Source organism: Diabrotica virgifera, chromosome 9, assembly GCF_917563875.1.
Source record: "Diabrotica virgifera virgifera chromosome 9, PGI_DIABVI_V3a".
NCBI classification, from domain to species: Eukaryota; Metazoa; Arthropoda; class Insecta; order Coleoptera; family Chrysomelidae; genus Diabrotica; species Diabrotica virgifera.
This window is the reverse complement of record NC_065451.1, coordinates 211,664,613-211,688,624: the sequence shown is the minus strand read 5'-3', so window position 1 is coordinate 211,688,624 and position 24,012 is coordinate 211,664,613. Positions and strand designations below refer to the sequence as shown.

General features: G+C 31.8%; 1 protein-coding gene across 1 annotated transcript in view; it reads right to left on the bottom strand.

Annotated features, from left to right (window-relative positions):
* The window catches only part of LOC114326092 (uncharacterized), a 67,725-nt gene extending 44,006 nt beyond the window's left edge, over positions 1 to 23,719 (bottom strand). Inside the window, exon 1 of the mRNA XM_050662414.1 lies at positions 23,564 to 23,719. Coding sequence (XP_050518371.1) covers positions 23,564 to 23,569 — 6 coding nt within the window. The 5' untranslated portion in view covers positions 23,570 to 23,719. The remainder of the gene's footprint in view (positions 1 to 23,563) is intronic.
* Between the last annotated feature and the right edge of the window lie 293 nt (positions 23,720 to 24,012).

Here is a 24,012-nt window from a genome sequence, read left to right as displayed (position 1 = left end):
ATGTTATCTTATAATATATGTTATCATGTGTTAGGTATCTATATAAAATTTGTAGCTGAACAATGTTAGCCTGTAACTGTTATACAATGTAGAATCATCTCTATGACCTGTCCTATACATTTGTAAAAATGTCTTTAAAGGATTAATAAATATTTCTATTTCTATTTCTATTGAAGACATAAGACAAGAACGCAATGAGAAAATAAAAGACTACAGAACGAAATGGAAACAGAACGTGTAAACATAATTAATGAAGATTGGGTAATGTGCTATTCTTACATAGCAATTTTAAAATACACCTATCTATCTATAAGCGTTATCCGTATATTCAATCAACGCTATAAGTGAGGTTATTCGTCTCTTTTGATGGCTCTCTCTCATTATGTGCCGTGTATTATCTTCCCAGGCAACTGAAGACCTTCCCCTTCTTCTTCTTTGTTGTGGTACGTAATTTAAAGCCCTCTTTGGCCATCTATCTTCACTCATTCGTTTCACGTGACCATACCACACTAGTTTTGTCGTTTTAATTTTATCTACACTGGAATATACAGTATTTTTCCTTCTTCTAATATCTTCATTCCTGATGTGATCTTTTTTAGACATACCACACGCTCTCCTTAGATAATCCATTTCTACTACTTCTATTCTTTTTCTATCTTATTTCGTGATCTGCCAAACTTCTGCCCCATAAGTCATAATAGGCTCTACCAAGGTACGATATATTGTCAATTTCGTTTTGTGTCTTATATCTTTAGACCATAGAAGAGAGCTTAGAATGTTTACCGCTTTTTTGCCCTACAGCGTTTTGTTTTCGATGTCTGTTTTGTTAGTGCCTTCTTTAGATATTATAGATCCGAGATATTTACTTACTTACTTAAGATGTCCTCTTGTACCTTACGGTGTCGAGGTAATTTTTTTTAAGAGATATTTATAATTTTACCTAATTTTAAAATCTAGAATTTATTTATGGACGTCATTTTAAGCCCAAGCCTCCTAGAAACTTAGATCATCTACTGCTATGTTTTAGAGTGTCTTCTTCCTGTTTTATTATTCTTATTACTACCTAACACTTATTAGTCATTTTTAAATTAATACCAGAGAAAACGGATCTTCATTCAATATTTGCTTTCAAAACCACCGGAAATGTCTTAATTTATCACACAGATAATATTTTTCCTCACGCTAACCAAGTTAGCTACATACCACATACTCCTGATCAATTAGGACCAATACATATCTCAATTATCCTCACCTTGACTTTAAAAAAAGTGTAAGTGATGTTAATGTTAAACCGATGTCCGAGATGAATGAACTTTTAATTCATATGTGATGGGATTAATAATAATTTGGAGAAAGCTTAAGAGGATGACTATATAGAAGGTTATTAATGGATCAGTCATAAAACCAAAGAGAGATTGCGATAAAATAAGTGTCCCTATTGTGGTTACGTGACATTTCGCGGAAAGTTTTATTAGCAAACATCGAAAAGAAATTTTAATATAAAGGAAAAATTTCGCAAATTTTTAATTATCTGTTTTCTGCAATATTTGTAATCCTTGACCGAAGATACAAATGTTAGTGAACTGGATGACGAATCATCAAATTGAAATCGGATATCCTGGACTTGAGATTTTACAGAAACAATAATAAATTTAAAAGAATTCGCTATAAAATAAAAATGAGACATTTTATACCTACCATCAAACCTACCTGTTTCCTGCCTAGAGTTTGCGTCCGTTTCTTAATTATTAACAATTTAGTGCAAAAATCGCGATCTTTTCGATTTTTGCACCCCATTCAAAAACTAAATAGTTGACATAAAATTACACAATTTAATTTTTTAGAACAAAAAACCTTCAAAATGCCGATTTTTGAAAGTTAAAAAGTTAATTTTTTGCTACATAAACTGCGAAATAAATGAAAATCGTTATTTGTTAATAACTTTTACTTAAACTACCTTAGAACTCTGGTGTTTCACCCAGAGTTGGGTATTGGGATACTTAACAAACCCTCAAAATTTGAGACCGATCTATTAATTAGTTTAGGAATTATTCTAATTGTTTATCCCAGAGGCCTTTATTTTGCAATAACAAAAGACAAAAAATAATGAAGATAGGGCAATTCTGCGTATGCCAAATAAAATTAGAAAACTGATGCTATCAAAATGTACTAAAAAAAAAAGAAAAACAAATTATCTAATATAGTCAAAAATCCTAATTCAAAATCTGTGAAATTTTGTAGTTTATAAACAATTAAAATAACTTTAAAAATATTGTCCGTAGAAAAAATAATTTTACATATTTGAAAAACTGGTATTTTACACAAATTTTTAAAAATGTAGTTCAATTGGTGACCAGTCGTGGTAAGTGAAGGGGGAGCTGGGAGCCGACAAAAGCACGAGTTCAAAAACTAAAAAAGGCAACTTAAAACTACTATAATTTTCTACAGAGAGAGTCTGTAGAAAATTAAAATACTAACTGTTTTTTTGAAAAATGCTCAGACCCGTCGATTAGTATATCAAATTGTCATTTTTGACATATAATAATAATGTATACAGGGTGTCCCAATTTAGAGATATGACGTCATCGTTGATTTTCTTAAATGGCAACACTATCATTTTGATAGCTATTTTGATAGCGTGTGTAAAGTTATACACATCTGAAAAATTTCAAATTTTTATTCCCTACCATTTACAAGATAATAAAAAATAACAAAGTTATGAAGAACAAAAAGTAATCAAATAATAATTGAATTTATTTATTTCAATTAAGAAAATGCTCATAACGTTGCCCATTGACAATTTGACAATAATTGAGGGCAACATTATGAGTTTTTGCTTAATTTATTGAAATAATTAAATTCAATTATTAGTTGATTACTTCTTTTTCATAACTTTGTTATTTTTTATTATCATCTAAATGGTAGAGAATACAAATTTGAAATTTTGCAGTTGTGTATAACTTTACACACCCTATCAAAATAGCTATCAAAATGACAGTGTTGCCATTTAAGAAAATCAACGATGACGTCATATCTCTAAATTGGGACACCCTGTATACATTATTATTATATGTCAAAAAGGACAATTTGATATACTAATCGCCGGGTATGAGAATTTTTCAAAAAAACAGTTAGTATTTTAATTATTGAATATATTCCACATTACAGATATAACTTTGTTATTTTCTATTATCTTGTAAATGGTAGAGAATAAAAATTTGATATTTTGCAGTTATGTATAACTTTACAAACCCTATCAAATTAGCTATCAAAATGACAGTGTTGCCATTTAAGAAAATCGACGATGACGTCATATCTCTAAATTGGGACACCCTGTATACATTATTATTGAATGTCAAAAAGGACAATTTGAAATACTAATCGACGGGTCTGAGCATTTTCCAAAAAAACAATTAGTATTTGAGATATTGAATTTATTCCACTTTACAGACTCTCTCTGTATATCTCGGGATCTACTGAATAAATTTTGATCGTTCTTCTTTTAATCGGATGTTTTAATTTGTATGTAATTTTTATATGCAACTTGTCTAGACATTTATTAATTAATAAACAGTCTAATTTGTTTAAACAATTTTTGAAAAAATAATTTTTTCCCAAAAATCCATGATTTTAATCATACTATCGTTATTAATCATAAGAAAAGTTAAGGTATACTTTAATAAATAAATTATCTTTAACAAATAATTATCTAATAAAAATCATTTATTTATTAAAGTGTACTTTAACTTTTTCTATGATCATTAATGATACTATGATTAAAAAAATAGATTTAAAAAAAAAAATATTTTTTCAAGCATTGTTTAAACAAATTAGATTGTTTATTAATTAATACATTTATAAACAAATTGCATATTTTTGTAATGTACGTAGAAATTACATACAAATTAAAAAAAGACAGATCAAAATCCATTGAGTTGATCCGGAGATACAGAAAATTATATTCGTTTGAAATTGCTTTTTCGGTATTTTAACTCGCTGGATTTGTAGCTTCCCCCTAGTAATCGTTTGAACTACATTTTTGAAAAATTGTAGGATGTTGCTGTGAAGGTACAATGTTTGTGCAAATTTTCTAAGAAAAAACACAAATCCCATTCTTTAAAATGGCATTAATAAGGTTCCTTAATTATTATAAACAAAATAGCTGTGAATTAAAAAAACATATGGCTAACTTTGTCCCAAATGAACCCAGGCTAAATGTTTTTATTTGAGAATTCGTGTTAAAATACTATCTTTTCGAATATATAAAAAGATTGTTTCTACGGACAACATTTTTAAAGTTATTCTAAATGTTTGTAAACTACAAAATTTCAAAAATTTGGCATTAGAATTTTTGACTATATTAATTATTTTTTTATCTTTTTTTAATACTATCTTATTTTGATACTATCACTCTTCTACTTTCATTTGGCATACTCAGAATTGTTATCTTCATTATTTTCTGTCTTATCTTATTGCAAAATAAAGGTCTCTGGGATAAACAAATAAAATAACTCTTAAACTCATTAATGGATCGGTCTCAAATTTTGAAGATTTGTTAAGTACACCAATACCCAACTTTGGGTGAAACACAAAAGTTCTAAGGTAGTTTTAGTAAAAGTTATTAACAAATAACGATTTTCGCTTATTTGAGATTTTAGCTTGAGATCGTAGCAACAAATTAACTTTTTAACTTTTAAAAACCGGCATTTTGAAGGTTTTTCAATGTTCTAAAAAACTGAATTTTGTAATGTTATGTCAACTATTTAGCTTTTGAATGGAGTGCAAAAAATCGAATAAATCGCTATTTTTGCACTAAATTGTTAATAATTAAAAAACGGACGCGAACTCTAGGCAGTTAACAGGTAGATTTTCTTCCTATAGGTCTACAATAACTAAAAAAGTAGTCAGCTACCTGGATCTTTGAGTGTCCCGAGAAAATCCTTACTTATTACTCTGGACTACGTACTTAGCCTTACGTACTTTTCACTCTTATTAGTGATCATCGCAGTAGTACATATGGTTACCTCTGCTACCATATCATAACCAGCCTCTCTCGATCCACCGCTGGACATAGGCCTCTTCTGTTTGACTCCAAAGCTTTCTATCTTGCGCTTTCTGTATCCAGTTTTTTTATGTCTTTCGTAAGTCGTCTTGCCATCGTGTTGGTGGTCTTCCTCTTCTACGTTTATCGGCTCTTGGTCTCCATTCAACTAGTTTGCGAGTCCATCTTCCGTCCTTCATTCTGGCAACCTGTCCAGCCCATTTCCATTTTAAGTTATAGCTTCTTTCAATGACGTCTACGACTTTAGTCTTAGCTCGTAGATGTTCGTTTCTAGTCCTGTCTCGTAGAGTGGCTCCTATCATTGATCGCTCCATTCTTCTTTGCGGTACTCTTAGTTTTTGTGCGTTTTCTTTGTGAGCGATAATGTTTCTGCACCATAGGTCACCTCTCTCTCTATTGTCGTTTCCCCATTACTGAGGATCGTAATTTCTTCCAATATTCATAACAATGTTTCTCCATTGGTCTCTATCTGCAGTTGCTCTAAGAGCTTCGCAGAATGAGTTTCCAGCTAAATGCTTTATTCGGTCAGACCATCTAGTTGGTGATCGTCCTCTTGATCTTCTCCCCGGAACGTTTCCAGAAACAATTAATCTCTCCAAACTGTCGTCACCTCTGCTAACCACGTGTATCAAAGAATTGCAGAATTCGTTGCAGACATATTGTGGACAGCCTTTTTTTAATATTGAGTTGGTTTAGAATGATAACGTTTGTCCTATGAGCTGTCCAAGGTATGCGCAGCATTTTTCTCCAGCACCACATCTCAAAAGCATCAATTTTTTGGCGCTTTCATGCGCGAAGAGTCCAAGTCTCTGCTTCGTATAGAAATATTGAGAATACAAGGGAATTCACCAGTCTCATCTTGATATTTTGAGAGATATATCTGTCTTTCCAAACTTTAGTTAGGCGACTCATCGCATTTTTTGCCATACCAATACGTCTCCGAACTTCTGCTTCACAGTTACCATCGTTAGTTATACTAGACCCGAGATAGATAAAGGTGTTTATATATATATATATATATATATATATATATATATATATATATATATATATATATATAAGTAATGGGGTTCCTACGGTCTCCTCCGCATCCCACATTTCGCTCGCCATCGTTTTCTATCCACCCATTCGTTTTCGTCAATAGCTATATCTGCCATAGACTGTTCTATGCCTTTCTTCTATGTTTCTGTAGGCCTTCCTCTTCTTCTTCTATTTATGGGTGTGTAATTTAAAGGTGTTACTATCTAAAGTAAAGGTGTTTTAAAGGTGTTTACTATCTGGTATTCCTGTAACATGTTAGTCAGTTGAGTAGTGTCGAATCTGTCGACCACCATTACTTTTGTCTTAGCTTTATTGATTTTCAGACCAACTCTATTGCTTTCGTACTCAACTCTTCGCAGAAGATCAAACATTTCTTGCGCATTTGCTGCTATAAGTGTAGTGTCATTAGCAAATCTTAAATTGGAGATTTTCCTACCAGCTACTGTTACTCCACCGGCCCATCCTTCTAAAACCATCCTCATGACATGCTCACCATAAATGTTAAATAAGTCAGGTGACAACACGCATCCTTGTCTAACACCTCTCTCGGTCTTGAATTGGTTTGAGAACTTATGATCTAGTCGTACTGTCGCTATGTTGGACTGGTACAGATTTTTTGGTACTACTACCGGTCATCTCCGGTAGTAGTAACTGGAATGTCACTCTTAAAAACGTTCTTAAGAGCTCCGTATGTTGCCCATCCTCGTATTATTCTTTTGGATACTTCGTTTGTTTGATTGTCCTTACCAATCTTGATTTCGTGACCCAGATATATAATATATGTATATTTGTCTACCAGTTCTATTTGTTCATTTTTGTATTTCAAGGTGTTTACTTGGTACTAAGTTCGTCATATATTTTGTTTTTGATATATTCATTTTTAATCCTATTTTATGACAGTCTGTACCAAGTTCTTCCAAGATTTTCTTTATTTGTCCCAAATCGTCTGCAATCAAGGCTATAATATCGTCTGCGTAGCTTAGGTCGTGTAGAATCTCTCAGGCCACATTTTTTATTCTTTTGTCACTGCATTCTAGGGTTTTGATCGCTTTTTCCCGAAAAAGCGAAAAGCGATCTGGTACCATATAACTGGTAAAAATAAGTTTAGCTATTAATTTGTACCTAAACTCAACAGGCTTTTGAAGACCTAAGGCTGAAAAGTTTACATTTTCCATTAAAGTTATTACTGTTTACATTTTGTTTTAATTTTATAAAATATTATATTTAATATTTCTTTTAGTCTGTTCATACAGTTCTTAACCACTTCTTTTCATTGATTTGTGTCCAATACTTTTTCTTTCCAATTCTCAGTATTACTTTTTTGTAAGTCTTCTATATGTCGTCCTTCCATTTCTTTCTTGGTCTACATTTCTTTCTTTTTTGTATTGGATTTTTTGAGAATGCCATTTTCGACATTCTTTCCTTTCTCATTCTTTCAATGTGTTCAAATATCTTATTCTCTGTGTTTGATTACCATCCTTTCGTTCTTTATTATTCCTTCTTCTTCATTGACAAGGTATCTATGTATTTTGACACCTTCATATAGTTAGTTCTCTTGAAATTTTCCTCTCACATTTTTTTTGTCGATGAAGAGTGTTTCATGTAGCACGTAGTCTGGATTTCTTTTAGCGCAGATATTTGTTATGTAGTCGACCTATTGTTTCTAAATCCTGCCTGATATTCGCCCAATATCTTTTCCGTGTATTTATTTAACTGTTTCCTTTTATTGTGTGACAATATTTTGCAAACTAGTTCTAACAAAGTAATGCCTCAAATATCTCTTCTTCTTTTTCAGGTGCCATCTCCGCTACGGAGGTTGACAATCATCATAGCTGTTTTAATTTTTGAGGCAGTAGCTCTAAATAGTTCTTTTGAGCTGCATCCAAACCATTCTCGCAGGTTCTTCAGCCAGGAAATTCGTCTTCTGCCGATGTCTCTTCTGCCATCTATCTTTCCTTGCATTATGAGTCGCAGGATGCCATACTTCTCGCCCCACATCACATGCCCGAGATAATGTAGTTTTCTTTCTTTAATTGTAAGTTCAACTTCCTTCTCTTTACCTATTCTTCTTAGTACTTCGTTGTTCAAAGGCGTTAAGTTGTCTCATTGTCTCTACATTTAACGTCCATGATTCTACTCCATAGTATAGACACTGTATACGTAACATTATGTTAGGCGTACTTTAAGAGCTAATGTTAAATCTTTGCCTCATAGGACCTTTTTCATTTTCATGAGAATTCAGAACGTGCTTTTTCGATTCTGACTTTGATTTCTGCAGTGTAGTCATTATTTTCTGTTATAAGTGTTCCTAGGTAAGTGTACTTGTTTACTCTTTCGATCTACTGGCCCTCTACTATCAAAATTTCGTTAGTATTAGGGTTGTTTTTACTAATTTTCATAAATTTCGTCTTTTTGATATTGAGAGAGAGTCTGTACTCCCTACTACACCTTACTATTTTACTCATGAGTCTTTGCAGGTCTTGTAAACTATCGGCTATTATTACTGTATCATCTCCATATCTGATATTGTTAACTAAGACTCCAAATATCTCTAAGGGAACATATACGAAATAATGAAGTGCGAAGCAGGATGAAGGTGGAACATGTAATTGGAAGAATTGCGCAATTGAAATAGAACTGGGTAGGACACGTGTTACGGCAAAACAACGAAAGGACGTGAAACATTGTACATCGTAGACCACGTGAGCACAGTCGTAGTAGAGTAAGACCATAAAAACGATGGCTAGACGACGTCAAAACAAAAATGGTAGAAACTGGAACCAAATAGCACAAAACAGAGAAGAGTGGAGAGCTCATGGGGAGGCCTTTGTCCAGCAGTGGATGCAAACAGGCTGAAGAAGAAGAAGAAGAACCATTATTTAGGGTAATAAAATTGAATTTGACGATTATTTTTTCTCATCTACTACAATTGTTTCAAATTTATTATAATTTTACGGTCCTGTCACAATAATCTCATTCTCCAGGGTTGTGAACCCTGATAAAATTCACTGCATGTCATCACAGTAAAATAAGATGGTAAGTTCGATAACAAAAAGACCAAGGCAAATGATTGTTTATCGTAAAGACATAATAAAAAAATTATACTATTTAAATGTTTTTCAACACCAACTTAATAACAGTTTATTTAAAAACAAAAGTGGATATTATGACTTTATCTACAAGATCTACATGGCAATACAACAATGGGTATCATAATTTTCTAGTCAATTACCCAAAAGTACGTTGCATGGAATATCTTAATTAGGAAAACAAGAATTTACATTCACATTACAAATTATATGTTTTTATGCAGTAGATTTTTGAAGTTATACTTCTTTAGGCGCGATTGAGAGTAAAATTTCATAATACTGCGCGCATGCGCACACAGACAGTATGGCGTTTAGTTGCTAAATCTTTCTAGTTATGTATAAATATATCAGTGCAAGAAAAGGTGTGAAAAGAATATATTAGTGTTTTTAGTAAATATATTTATTATAATTTTTGTGTCTTTGGATTTGTCTTCCTCAGGAGTAAGATGAGTATTATTAAAACATTTTTTAAATACTTCACCTTGTCTGTTTGTTACCGTGAATTGTCATTAGGTACGTACGAACCGATACAGACACAGTCCTCGTAGCGTATTTGGTATAGCATTCGGCTAGTGATCGAGAGGTCTTGAGTTTGAATCCCGAGCAATCCTATACTTTTTTTTATTTTTTTGAAAGCGGTAAGCACAAAATTAGTTTGGTGTTTAAAAAAATAAAACAAACTGTTTAAAGTATATTTATTTTTAAGAAATCATATAATAGAAGTATAACTTCTTACGTGCGTACAAAGTACACATACATTCTTTTTTTTTGTAACTTGCAACTTGATAATTAAAACATCAATAAAAAAGACTGACAATATCAGTATTTTTGATACTTAATCGTGTTCAGCGATAGGATATAAACATATGGGCATTTCTTCTCTTCTTCAGATGCAAATCCACTAATGGATGTTAGCGATCACATTTTCCATTAAATCTCTGTTTCATGCAATGTGTATCAGAGATTTTATGTCGTTAGTCCCTGTCTATTGCCTTATGTTACGGAGCCAGGACATTTTCTTGCGTCCTATTCCTCTCTTGCCTTCAATTTTACCCTCGATTATAAGTTGAAGGAACTGGCATTTTTCGTTTCGCATGATGTGACCCAGATACGCCGTCTTCCTTTTCTTGATGGTTTCGAAAGTTGGCGTTCTTGGTTGATTCTTTTAAGGACATCTACATTTGTGACTTTCGCCGTCCGTGGTATATTTAGGATACGGCGATAAAGCCACATTTCCAAAGCTTCTGATCTGTTGATATCCCTCGTTTTGAGTGTCCAGCCCTCTACGCCATATAGCAGCACCGACCATACGTAGCACTTAGCAAACCTTAGTCTCAGGTGAAGATATAACTCTGAACAGGTCAGTACGTTCCTGAATTTTACAAAAGCTTGTCGAACTTGTTCAATGCAACATTTTACTTCCCTGTCCGATACCCAGTCTTCAAAAATCCACGTTCCCAGGTATTTAAGTTTGCTCACTCTTTTAATGGACTTGGTATTCAGTGTTATGGTGGGGTTTTCAAGTGCATCCAAGTTTCTGGAGGTGATCATGAATTTGGTCTTTTTGGTATTAATCTCTAATCCCATTCGTTTATTGTATTTTTCGATTATAGTGACAAGTTATTGAAGATCGACTATGTTGTCACAAATGAAGACATCATGGTACATTAAGACACCAAGAACAAATTTGTAATGACACGAATATCCTTATTAGTACAGGAACCGAAGCTTTTCACCTCGCAATTTTTACAGAATGGATCGATTTGCTTGAAAATTTGAGAATAAGTAGTCGATAGTCCAAGGATCAAAATCTATATGATGTCGAAAGGCGCTTTTACCATGGGGGTGGTTGCCACCCCATCTCAGGGTGGAAATTTTTTATTATATTTTGACCTCAAAAGTTGATAAAAACATTCATTCTAAGCAAAAAATGTTCTATACATTCTTTTTTGATAAAATTCACAGTTTCAGGTTTATTCCCTATCGGAAGTTGTAGTTTTATATTGAAAAAATCAATGTTTGTCGGTATTATACTCATTTACGATTCACTCAATTTTTGCCGTAGAAAAAATTTTTTCAAACCACCTTCTTGGGAATTAAGTAACCTACAATGTCATATTTAAACATTTTTTCGTATCTTTGATGCTAATCTTTCTATTCTAAAGAAAACGGCATTTTTTACCAAACTACAAAAATTCGTTATTCGCTTTTAACTCCAGCTTTTTAAAAACCAATCATTCTAAGCCAGTCAAACTTCTAGAATCTATTAATATTACATAAATAAAGAAGAGCGAATAAGGCTAATGACTAAAAACAGCGCCAACTTACTTTATTATGCTTCCAGTTGGATTTATCCTTTTTTTTTCAAAAAAATATATTGATTTTTTAACCGTAACTTTTTATTTTTTATCTTAGAAAGTTTGGTAAAAAAGAATTTTGTAGGTTTTTAAAAAGATCTATAAGGATATTAATATTAAATTCTTTTAAAATCCTCAGTCGCTAAAAGAGCTGACTTTGAAAGGGTTGGTAAAGGTGCTTTTTGCATGTTATTACAAGTTTTAATTGTCAATAGCTCACTCAATTTTAGCCGAAGAAAAAATGTTTGCAAACCAACTTCTTGGGAAATAAATAAGCTACATTTTATGTTTAAACATTTTTTTGTATCTCTGATGCTAATCTTTTTATACTGAAGAAAAATGCATTTTTTTACCACACTACCAAAATTCGTTATTCGCTTTTAACTCCATTTTTTTAAAAATTAATCATTCCAACGCGGCCAAACTTCTAGAATCTAATACTAATACATTATTAAAGAAGACCAAAATAGGTCAATGACTAATTTAAATTGGGGTGGTGATTAGGGAGTTGTGTCGGATCACTTTTTCGCTGAAAAAAATAGAGACTGACATTCTTTTCATTATAAGTCACTTAATTTTGAAATAAAGACTTTTTTTATTTCTGGAGATAGATATTTTTAAATTCTTTAAAATAGTTTACACAAGTTATCCTTGAAAAATGCATAGTGTTACGGGTTAAAAGTCGCTAAGCAACTAGAAACGATTCTTATAAATAAGATTGTCATAATTTTTGCTTTATTGTCACAAGTACTGGCCTAAACAATTATAAAAATCAGGCTTCTATATTGTCTTGAACATTAGCTGCTATCAAGCCATTTTTAAGTCCGAAATCATATAGAAAATCAGGCATGAAGTAGGCTTTAGGTATACATTGCTACCTGTCTAGTAAGGGTCATCTCTTTGTCTTTACCTGTCTAGTATCATATCTTGCTCACTTTTGATTTACACTTCATGAGGACAAGTTAGTATTGTCCTATGAAACTCCTTGAGGATATTTAATCAGAAGTAATCCAGATAACTAATTAAGAAATATTCAATTTGATGAAGTTGACGATTGTCTTGCTCAGCAAGGATTTAAAATATCTGGATATTTAGGTCCCCAAGACCTTTCTTTTTGGCCATACGCTATCTTTAAGGCCAACAATTTTTCTTTCTCTCCAATTCATTTTGATGTTGTGAGTTTTTTTGAAACACCCTTGTCCAGGGTCGATATTTATATAACCTGTATATCTGTGAAGTATCCAAGTATATAAATGCAGTACGACATCATCCACGTGTATAACATCGACGAAAAAAAACATAAGGTAGGATCAAACCAATACTTCTCTTAAAAGAACGTTGTTTTGCCTGTCTAAGCCACCACACCATACAGCAGTCTGACAAATATCTTGGTTTTGTATTTTTTTCTTGTAAATAGTACCTAAATATAATATTACATAGTTTTAAGAATTATAATATGGGTGTACGCTGAAAAGAATATTCTTAGAGGCAAATATAAACTTTAGTTGAGCTTTTTACCTTTTCCTTTTGGGTTTTTTTTTTATATTTTCAATTAAGATTAATATGAATTATTTTAGTTTTGGTTAATAAGAATAAATAGTTTGTGAATTCTCCGATTTTTTTGATTTCTTATTATTATTTTTTTGTTTGGTAGAAAATAAAACTAGTTATTTACCTTCGCATACCTTCAATAAAAACCGGTAACATCGGCGAAGAGTAACATTTGGCGCCCAACGTGGGGCGCCTGACTTTTGACTTTGAAACTACAATATTTAGCATTTGACGAAGAAGAGCTACCATATAATAAAGTATAGCTCGATTACTATTGGTCGTAAAGAAAATTAGAAAAAACGGTTTTGTTTATTTTTTCAAAAGGCACATTTTTGTTAGGCAAAGTCGTTTTGATAAAACGAAAACTTTTTGAGTTATTAGCAGCAAACTGATTAAAAACATTGATTTTTTCGATATAAACTAACATTTTGGATAGCGAATAAATCGAAAACTATTCATTTTATCAAAAAAATGTATTGAACGTTTTTTGCTTAGAATGAATGTCTTTACCAACTTTTGTGGTCAAACTATAATAAAAAAAGAATGTGTGTGTACTTTGTACGCACGTAAGAAGATATTATTCTATTATATAGGTAATTTAAACGAAGTAAATATACTTAACAGGTTATTTGTATTTTATTTAAAAATTAAACAAACTTTCTTATCTACCACTTTCAAAAATTTTTTGTTAAAATAACGAAAAATAAAAAAAGTATGAATCGTCCAGGATTAGAACCCGCGACCTTCCGTGTGCTTCCGTTCTCTGTCCCACCGCTCTGCCAGCTACGCCATCGAACCAATTGAATTGACACGTAAGTTTCGGATATAATTACACAACACGGCGACAAACTGTAAAAATGTTATGCCTACATATTTTATTATTTCACTACAGGGAAACACAAATCCAAAAACACAAGAATTATAATAAATAATACATTTCCTAAAACCACTAATATATTCTTTTAATGACTTATTTGCACGGTTACAGATACATACATACCTATCTTGAAAGATTAGCAATGAACTACATACTGTCAGAACTACATACTGTCAGTGTGCGCAGGCGCGTGGTTCATGTACAATTTTACCCTCAATCGATTCGCCGCTAAAGCAGAATATCTTCAAAAATTTCCACCCCCGACATGGGGTGGCAACCACCCCCATGATAAAAGCTCCTTTCGGCATCATATAGATTTTGATCCTTGGACTATCCACTACTTATTTTCAAATTTTCATGCAAATCGATCCATTCTGTAAAAATTGCGAGGTTTTGTCCTATTTTAAGCTTCATTACTTGGACTATAATATCATCTATTCCTATATTTTCTAGCATCTGCATTAATTTTACATGCTGTAGTTTATTGAATGCTGTTTCGAATTACACGAAATCTGCAAATACATCTTTTCTTTGAACGGCATTTGTGTAATAGAATGTTTAGCGCAAAAAGTGCCTCCTTGAATTCCATAGCATTTTTGAAGTTATACTTGTTTAGGCACGACTGGGAGTGAATTTTTATTATGGCACGCGCATGCGCACACAGACAGTATGGAGTCAATTGCTAAATCTTTCACTTTCAAGTTATGTATATATCAGTGCAAATAAGGTGTGAGAAGAATATATTAGTGTTTTTAGTAAATATATTTATTATAATTTTTGTGCCTTTGGATTTGTCTTTCTCGGGAGTAAGATAATAAGGATTATTAAAACAAAATCAATGGTAAAATCCCAGTAGCTGGCTGTATACCATAATTAAAAAATGATACAGAAGTAAAAAACTTCATTTGTACAAATGGTATAAAAAAGTTTATTAAAAACCATTAAAAGTCATCCAAAAGGATTTGCAAAACGTTTTCGATCTAGATCAGATCATCTTTAGTGCCTAGAACAAAGTATTTCCACGTTAGAATGAATGCAAAAGGTTAACCTTCATTCTAACGTGGAAATACTTCGTTCTAGGCACTGAAGATGATCTGATCTAGATCGAAAACGTTTTGCGAATCCTTTTGGATGACTTTTAATGGTTTTTAATAATCTTTTTTATACCATTGTACAAACGAAGTTTTTTACTTCTGTATGATTGATTATTAAAACATTTTTATATACTTCACTTCGCCTATTTGTCGCCGTGATTTGTCATTATGTCCGAGAAATCATGTAAATAGAGCGATTATGGGTCATTGGTAGAGCATTCGACTACAGATCGAGAGGTCCCGGGTTCAAATCCGGACGATTCCTATTCTTTTTTTTTATTTTTGGTATTGTTTTATTAAAAAAATTTGGAAACTGGTAAGTTTAGTTTAATATTTAAATAAAAGAAAAAAAATTGTTTAAAGCATATTTATTTTAAAAATGAATAACCATTTTCAATTTCGTTGCAAAAGGAAAGCACAGCTGAACAATATTCTAGTCCAATCAGAGAGTGCATCAAGCACCCCTACCGGTTTCGAAACTTATTAGTCTCTCATCAGGAGGCACATATGCTGCTCTCCCTGATCCAACCAAAACAAACCCCAGCGTGCAGTCCCGGATTGCAACGAACGAAATGGCATAGATGCCCTAGCGGCAACTGCTAGCAAAAAGACTAAGTTTTCACTCTAATGGCATATAAAACAACATAATGCTATTCTACATCCCACCAGAATGAAAACAATGGGAACCTTCTCTGGTTACACCTCCGAGGCTTCTACAATTTGCAAGCCATTTATTTTGTTGAAATCATATAATAGAAGTATAACTTCTTAAGTGCGTACAAAGTACACACACACATTCTTTTATTACACCAAATTGGGTATTTTCGTGATCTTCTTCGCATTTGTCTCTAATTCGTTAGCAGTCTACATAATGAACTATTTAGAGATTACAAAAAGAAAATTTGTAGGCTTTTAATAGACTCCTCAGAAACTACTTATTTCAAGAAATAAGCCTATATGAAACTACTTATTCCTAGTATTTTAAGTTAATGTATGCAAAAATTTAAATTTGCATGGACAAATTCTCTCTTAATTACACAGTGATGTCAATTACATGTTTCGCATCATTTGATCCATTGACATAGGTATTTACCTACAATTTTTTATCTGTAATTATAAATAGAAAGTGCACTATGCATATGCCTTTACAAGTTGGGATAAGTCATAAATTTTGATCGCAAGTGATAATTAAATTTGAATACATTATGAAACAACTAAAGAAATATTATATTACCAGAAATGGGTGTTTTTATATGAGTATGTTTTAATAATATGTGAAGTAATTTGACGGACACTAATAATACCGTTAAAAGAAACACAATAATAGGGCATTTACATGTTAACGTGCATTTTTCAGAGGATGCAATTTATTTATGTGTTGAGAGGTAGGTAATTATAAGCTGAAGTTCAAATTTGTAGTGGAGCCACCTTTGGTCCCGGGCGCCATCTTGGAAGAAGGAGTGCAATGGATGTTTGCGCTGTATTTCGTAAACTAGAAACCCTACAGAAAATTTTGATTTAACAGCGTAGGCCTAATATTTCGCGCTAATGTGTTTTTTAAATGCATTAATTTTTTTCGAATCCTGGGAAAATGAACAAGTATTTTTGAAAAATTTAAACGCAGAATAAAAGATTACGTTCTTACCGAGGGCTGAAAGTCCATTAGAATAACCAAAAAGATTCTTTTGAATGAGATATTTGAAATTAAATATCACACTAAATTTTCTCTCTTTTTTCACCCCTGCAACTTATTAAAATAGACATTATAGGCTTTCAGGGACTTTCTGCCCTCGGTAATAATGTAATCTTTCATTCTGCGTTTAAATTTTTCAAAAATAATGAATGCGTTTAAAACACAGTAGCGGGAAATTTTGCGTCTACGCCCTTAAGACATTATTTATAGGAAATTAAATTGTTTACAACTTTATGTAACATTAAACCAGCACCAATAACAAAATGACTTCGTCCACGATTGTTATTCCAAGATTATTCTACTGGTGTAAATGTATTAAACTTATTTTACCTTTTTTTACGCCATCCTCAGCGAATAGTGCTAATGAAAAAGGTGCTACTTCGTATGCCAGATATTATTTGTTATCGACTGTTTCTCTCGAAGTACTACATGTCCATTGAAATAAGAGTAAGTGATTGATACCTTCAGGAGAGTTTTCAACTCCAACATCTGAAGTACAAACGAAGAAGTAAACATCGAGGAGGGAGAGGTAAAGGAAGCATTAAGGAAATTAAAAAATAGAAAATCACCAGGAGGGGAGAGAATATCGAACGAACTCCTAAAGTACGGAGGAAAAGATCTGACCAAACAACTATTAAAACTAATCCAAAAGAAAATAAAACAATACAGAATATCACAACAATGGAGATGAAGCATTCCAATACCTCTCTTCAAAAAGGAAGACAAAGGGCACTCAGAATTACAGAAGAATTAACTTATTAAACACAGCATTAAAATTAACATAACAAACAAACATGAAATTATAACATAGCAGAAGAACAAAAAGGTCTTAGGCCGGGAAAATCATGTACCGACTCTATATCTAATATATACAGTGCGCTGGAATAAGTGATACCCCCCTTATTAACTTATTTATTTTTAATACATAAGCAAAACACTCGGATAGGTCGATTTTTAAAATAATCGTAGTATATTATAGCATCAATGTTTCGAACTTTACACGATCCCTCTTCAGGTAACAGGCATACCTTTGATTTTTTTTAATGGGAAAGTACATCGTGTGACACCTCATTTAAAAGTTTTTAAAATACAGATTACAAAAATGTATATTACTTTAATCCTTTTTTAGCGCAGGGGCAAAATTTCGGTTGAATTCTTTTTAGACGCATTTATTTTTTTTTCGAATCTTGAAAAAACTAATAAGTACCTATTTTTGAAAAATTTAAACCCAGAATGAAAGATTACATTATTACCAAAGGCAAAGAGTCCCTTAGAATAAACAAAAAGTTGCTTTTGAATGATTTATATTTGAAATTAAAAATCAGACTAAATTTTTTCTTTTTTTCACCCCTGTGACTTATTAAAATAAACATTATAGAAATTATCAGGGACTTTCAACCATCGATAATACTGTAATATTTCATTCTGCGTTTAAATTTTTCAAAAATACTTATTAGTTTTCTCAGGATTCGAAAAAACGGAATGCATTTAATAATAATTCTACCGAAATTGTGCGCTTACACTCTCAAAAAGGATTAAAGTAATATATAATCTTGTAATCAGTATTTTAAAAACTTTTAAATGAGGTGTCACACGATGTACTTTTCCATTTAAAAAAATCAAAGTTATGCCTGTCACCGAAGAGGGATCGCGTAAAGTTCTAAACATTGATGCTATAATATACTATGATTATTTTAAAAATCGACCTGTCCGAGCGTTTTGCTTATGTGCTAAAAATAAATAAGTTAATAAGAGGGGGTAACACTTATTCTAGTGCACTAATACAGTCGACTCTCGTTAATTCGAAACTCGAGGGACTCTTAAAATATTACGAATTATTGAGTGTTTGAAATATCAAATGGTTCGAAATTTGTGAGAAAAAATAAATAAAACTTCGAATTAGTAAATGATGATAAATTATTATTTATCTATTAACTGCTATTCTATAACGATGACAAAAGTTTAGAAGTACATTCTTGTACATACATAATAGGTCTGGATCCCGCGTATGAAAAAAAAGTTGATTAATAGCAAGCTGAAAATTTGTTAATAGCTTAAGGGTGTCTAGTAGGATAAACTTTGATATATGGGAACACTGGAACAGGGGCAGTTTTAATTGTGGAACAGGTTGAAAATTTGGAATGGTCAGAACACGAAAACGGCACATTTATTTTGTCCGACAGAATAGACTTAAACTCTTCGAACAGAGATTAAACTCTCATGCAAAAATTAGACTGCTATTTATCACCTGTCATAATTCCTGTCATATGACATATTCTACATGTTCCACTCATTAAAACGCCCATTTGGTGATAAATAGCAGTCTGATTTTTGCATGAGAGTTTAATCTCTGTTCGGAGAGTTTCAGTCTGTTCTGTCGGACAAAATACATGTGCCGTTTTCGTGGTCTGACCGTTCCAAATTTTTAACCTGTTCCACAATTAAAACTTCCCCTGTTCCAGTGTTCCCATATATCAAAGTTTGTCCTATTAGACACCCTTAAGCTATTAACAAATTTTCGAACTATCGCTGGTACTACGAAGAATGAATCCTGCACTAAGGTCAGTCAGGCGGCGTTCTGGACTGAGGTGTCTTTTGAAGATTCCAGACCCCCCCTCTTTAAAGACGAAAAAAAAAGCTTGCTATTAATCAACTTTTTTTTCATACGCGGGATCCAGACCTATAATGTATGTATTCATAATGTGAATTAATAAATCTTTCGAAAGAACTCTATTATACTGATTTGCTTCAAAGCATATTGCTGCTGTTCACACCGCTCAATATTTTTTTTAAGAGAAAAATTGCCTGAAATGCTTTTTCATTTTTCATCACTTTTGTTCTGTAGACAAAAGGTTTGTAAGGTATCGAATGAGGAATTTGCTTCCTTAACTGAAACAAAGGCGCGTTGAAACAAGTTTGAAAACTGTACTTACTACAATTTTTCCACCTCTTACTCTCTGCAACTTTGAATTGTCGAGTGTTGGACGCCGATGAGTTCGAATTAACGCGTCGTTTTGTCATATAGCAATGTTTTTTTTTTCGTCCGAATTACCAAATGCATAAAAATGTTGGGAACTCGTGATAACTTTGAATTATAGAGAGTTTCGAATTATCGCAGGTTTGAATCAACGCGAGTCGACTGTATTTAAATTTTAACATGTTAATTTCCCCAAATAAGACAAAATGCATGGCAAATCCAATAAAATAAGAGCTGGAGGTTCAGATATTAGAGCAAGGGATGGAGTTTAAATATCTAGGTATCACGCTATTACAGCTACGAAAAGCTCGAAACAGAAGTGGAAAATCAAGCGAATAGAGCAAACAGAGCCGCAGGTTGTCTGAATGAAACAATAATATGAAGAAATAAAATTATCGGAAAAGAAATGACAGGCCGAATTTACAATAGTCATCAGACCAACAATAACACACGCGACAGAAACACAACCGGGCACAGAGAAGACAAAATATTGCTAGAAACAACAAAGATGAAAACTCTTCGAATAATCGATAGTAAGACACAATGGGGCAGAGCTAGTATAGATATAAGACGGGGATGCAAGGTGGAATACATTAATAACTGGGTAAAAAACAGAAGAGTAAAATGGAAAAACCACATAAGCCGAATGACAACAAATAGAGTAGTAAGGACTTAAAAAGACAACCACATACAATAATGACAGTAAAATTCTCTTATTAGTAATCGCATAGTAAATCATGAGGAAAAAACAACGAAAGAGCTCATGATACTATCCCGACAAGGTAAGTATTTGGTCCTAGATTTGGTTTACTCTCAAAATTAATACCAAATTCTGATTTTATATGTGTTTTATTTCAAATCATAAATTATCTATCCTAAATATGTTATTGACTTACTAATAGTGATATTATCTTTCTATTGATTTTTGCTCTTTTAATATGGGTGTAAGCAGATTTTCCTGCATTCAGCCGAGGAATGCGACACAATGGGTTTCATTCAACAACATTAGAGCCACAAAACGTCAAAATAAACTAATTTTAAAGTAAAATTGTGGCTTATGCTCTTATTACACAACTGTTATTTTCAGTTATAAAAATGACATGCAAAAAATGAAGACATTAAATATAACTAATAATGAATTAGAAGACGCAAAGTCCAATTGTTCACGTTTGAAAAGCTGTACATCGGGTCGGTGCCAATGCAGTTTACCTAAAAAAGGAAAATAGATCTTCTTCTGCCTTTGATGTTGCCCAGGTTTTTAATGTTGGATTGTTTCAGTGTCCAGGACTCAACCCCATACAAAAGGGTGGAGAAAATATATAACATCGAAGTATTCTTATCCGGAGGACAATTGATATTGCGTTATATTGATATTGCGATTAACGAAAAGTTTTCTCATTCTAATAAACTGTCGTTTCTGATCAGAATCTTCTGTGATCCATTTCCATTTATTAGGTTACTTGTCTTATATTGAGAACGATTTCCGAAGTGAAAATCGAAACGTCAAAATAAACTTTTTGTAAAAATTGAAACATTAAAAATCAGTTTGCTAACTTCTTTGGGGAGTGCAATTAGAACGAAAACATGCATTGTTTCGGAATAATTCAAACAAGCTTATATTTTTCTAAAACTTTTTTTGTTAGTTTATATACATGTTAAAGTAAAAAGTTCTACTCGCAGATTTGGCCGCTAATGGTTTATTTATTGTTTAAACGATTGTTTAAAAATATCGTTTAATTCATCATTTTACTTTAATCAAAATTAGTTTCTAGTTTGTTTTTGGTTATGCTGAAAATCCGAATATGGCATTACAATTTGAAAATTCTTATACAGAAGCTCTTATACAGTATGTTTGCGTAGCTAGGAACCACATGGAAAACTTTTTTATTATCAATTTTACAAAAAAAAGGTATTCTTCATAAAATACTCTAGATAGTCAAAAATATAAAACTCAACCACCAGATATCAAATTTTATCAATTTTATACGAGTTATGTCAAAAATATGAATTTTTTTAAAGAGTAAAGTACCTTTTTATTTCAGAATATCAAAAAATGCTATTATGAAAATTTGTTTGAAATTAAAAACTATGTTTTAATATACAATTAAATTATTCTAATCGAAAAAAAACTTTAAATTTTTTCTCAAAAATTACGGATACCCATCATCATTTTATTACAATTATTGTAACTATTTTATTGTCAATTTTACGAAAAAAAGTTATTCTCCATAAAATGCTCTACTTGGTCTAAAATCTATGATACAACCATCAGATATCAAACTTTTTCGGTTTTATACGAGGTATGTAAAAAATATGAATTTTTCTTAAGAGTAAAGTGCCTTTATTATTCACAATATTTTAATTAGAAGGATGTAGTTGAACACTAAAATATATTTTTTAATTCCAAACAACTTTTCTTTATAACAATTTTTGATATTGTGAAATATAAAGGTACTTTACTCTTGAATGAAATTCATATTTTTTGACATACCTCGTATAAAATTAATAAAATTTTATATTTGATGGCTGCATCTTAGATTATATACGATGCAGAGTATTTTATAAAGAATAAGTACCTTTTTTTCGTGAGACTGATAATAAAAAAAGTTATCAATAGGTTCCAAGTTACGCAGACATACTGTATAAGAGCTAAAAATGTTTTTTTGTTGAACATTTATTATTGTTGAAGCTTATTATTAAATGTATTTTAGATAAGTTTTACAGAAAAAGTTTTGAGCACTTTGTATAAACATTTTTTAGCTGGTAATTTTCGGTTTTTGTATTGCATTTTTGTTATCTTTCTTAATTTTCTCAAAAAGAAATAGTTTATTTCATTTCTAAAGTAAAATAATTTAGTGCATTTTAAAAACTACATCCTGAGTTTTAAAAAACACCTATAAAACTGTAATAGATCTGTTGAAAATTGAGTAATACCGTCTTAAAGTGGTGTTAATTCTGTAAAACTATGAAGTTTTCAAAAATTACATTTTTTGAGGCGTCGTATCAGTTGAATTAAATTTTTGAGATTTTTTTTTAATGAAACATCGTTTAGTAAGATAATTGAATGGTAAGTTGTGCAAAATTGAGAGTTTTATAAGAAAAATTGTATTAGTTACACATTTTTAAATCATTTTTAAACAAAATTCATGTAAGTCTCACTTTCAGCCCACACCGTACTTATGCCCATACATTTTGTTTCTTTTTATTATAACTCTACGATAGCTTAGTTATTCTTTTTTCATGTTCAATTTGTAAAATTTAATTTGATCGATTACTTAAAGAATTACATTAAAATAACTCAACCGTCACTTCTCCGTCCGCTAGTTTACAGTGCGCCAATGTTTGTGAGAAGGCTGACTTTAGTGTTATAAATAAAAAATGATAGAAGCTACAGATTTAATTTTAGAAAAATCTTTATATAGGGTTTTTTTATAAAATTTTCGGAATTTTTCAATGGAAAAATCAGTTTTTCTCAAAAATTTATATTTTCTGAGTTATTTAAAAAAACATCTATTTTCGCAGTTAATTTGTTTAATAAAAAATAAAGCACCCACTTCTCGAGTAGAACTTTTTGATATGTTGTTTATTAAACATTTCTTAATGAAATTACAAAAAGTTCTATCTTGTTTGATTTTTTCCGAAGTGAAAATCTATATGCACTCCCCTATCTGTTCCGTTTGCGTTTATAAAAATGACATGCAAAAAAACTAGCGATTAATGAATTAGAAGACGTAAAGTCCAATATTATTGTTCACGTTTGGAAAGCTGTCCACCGGCTCGGTGCGGCCTAAACAGAAAGCACTTTTACTTGCATTGACTCACCTTCATAGCTACGGCGCGGTATCAAAGTCGAGGTCCAGGTCACATTCACTTCACTCGCGAAGAAGATACTCCATACGATTGTGACACTCACACACACACGAAGTTCAGTTTCACTCTCACTTTGAAAATTGCATTCGGCGTATTTGACACACTTTGTTATATACCCCCACTGTTACTTCATCCCCATTTGATCAAATTTGGTAGTGATCGAAAATTATGCATAAGAGACCACCGGAAAGCAGGAGGATTATGGACGAAGATATGAGTTATGTGTTTCCCCACATCTGCATCCTGCATCCTTGTCGAGTTCAATGGAACGGGTTGGATTACATAAGGACTTTATCATGGGGTTTTTTGCAAACAAAACATGTTTATTTATTTGTATTGCTAATATAAACAACAGAAGGATGTGCTATTATATAATAGCATTTATTTATTTAGCGTATGAC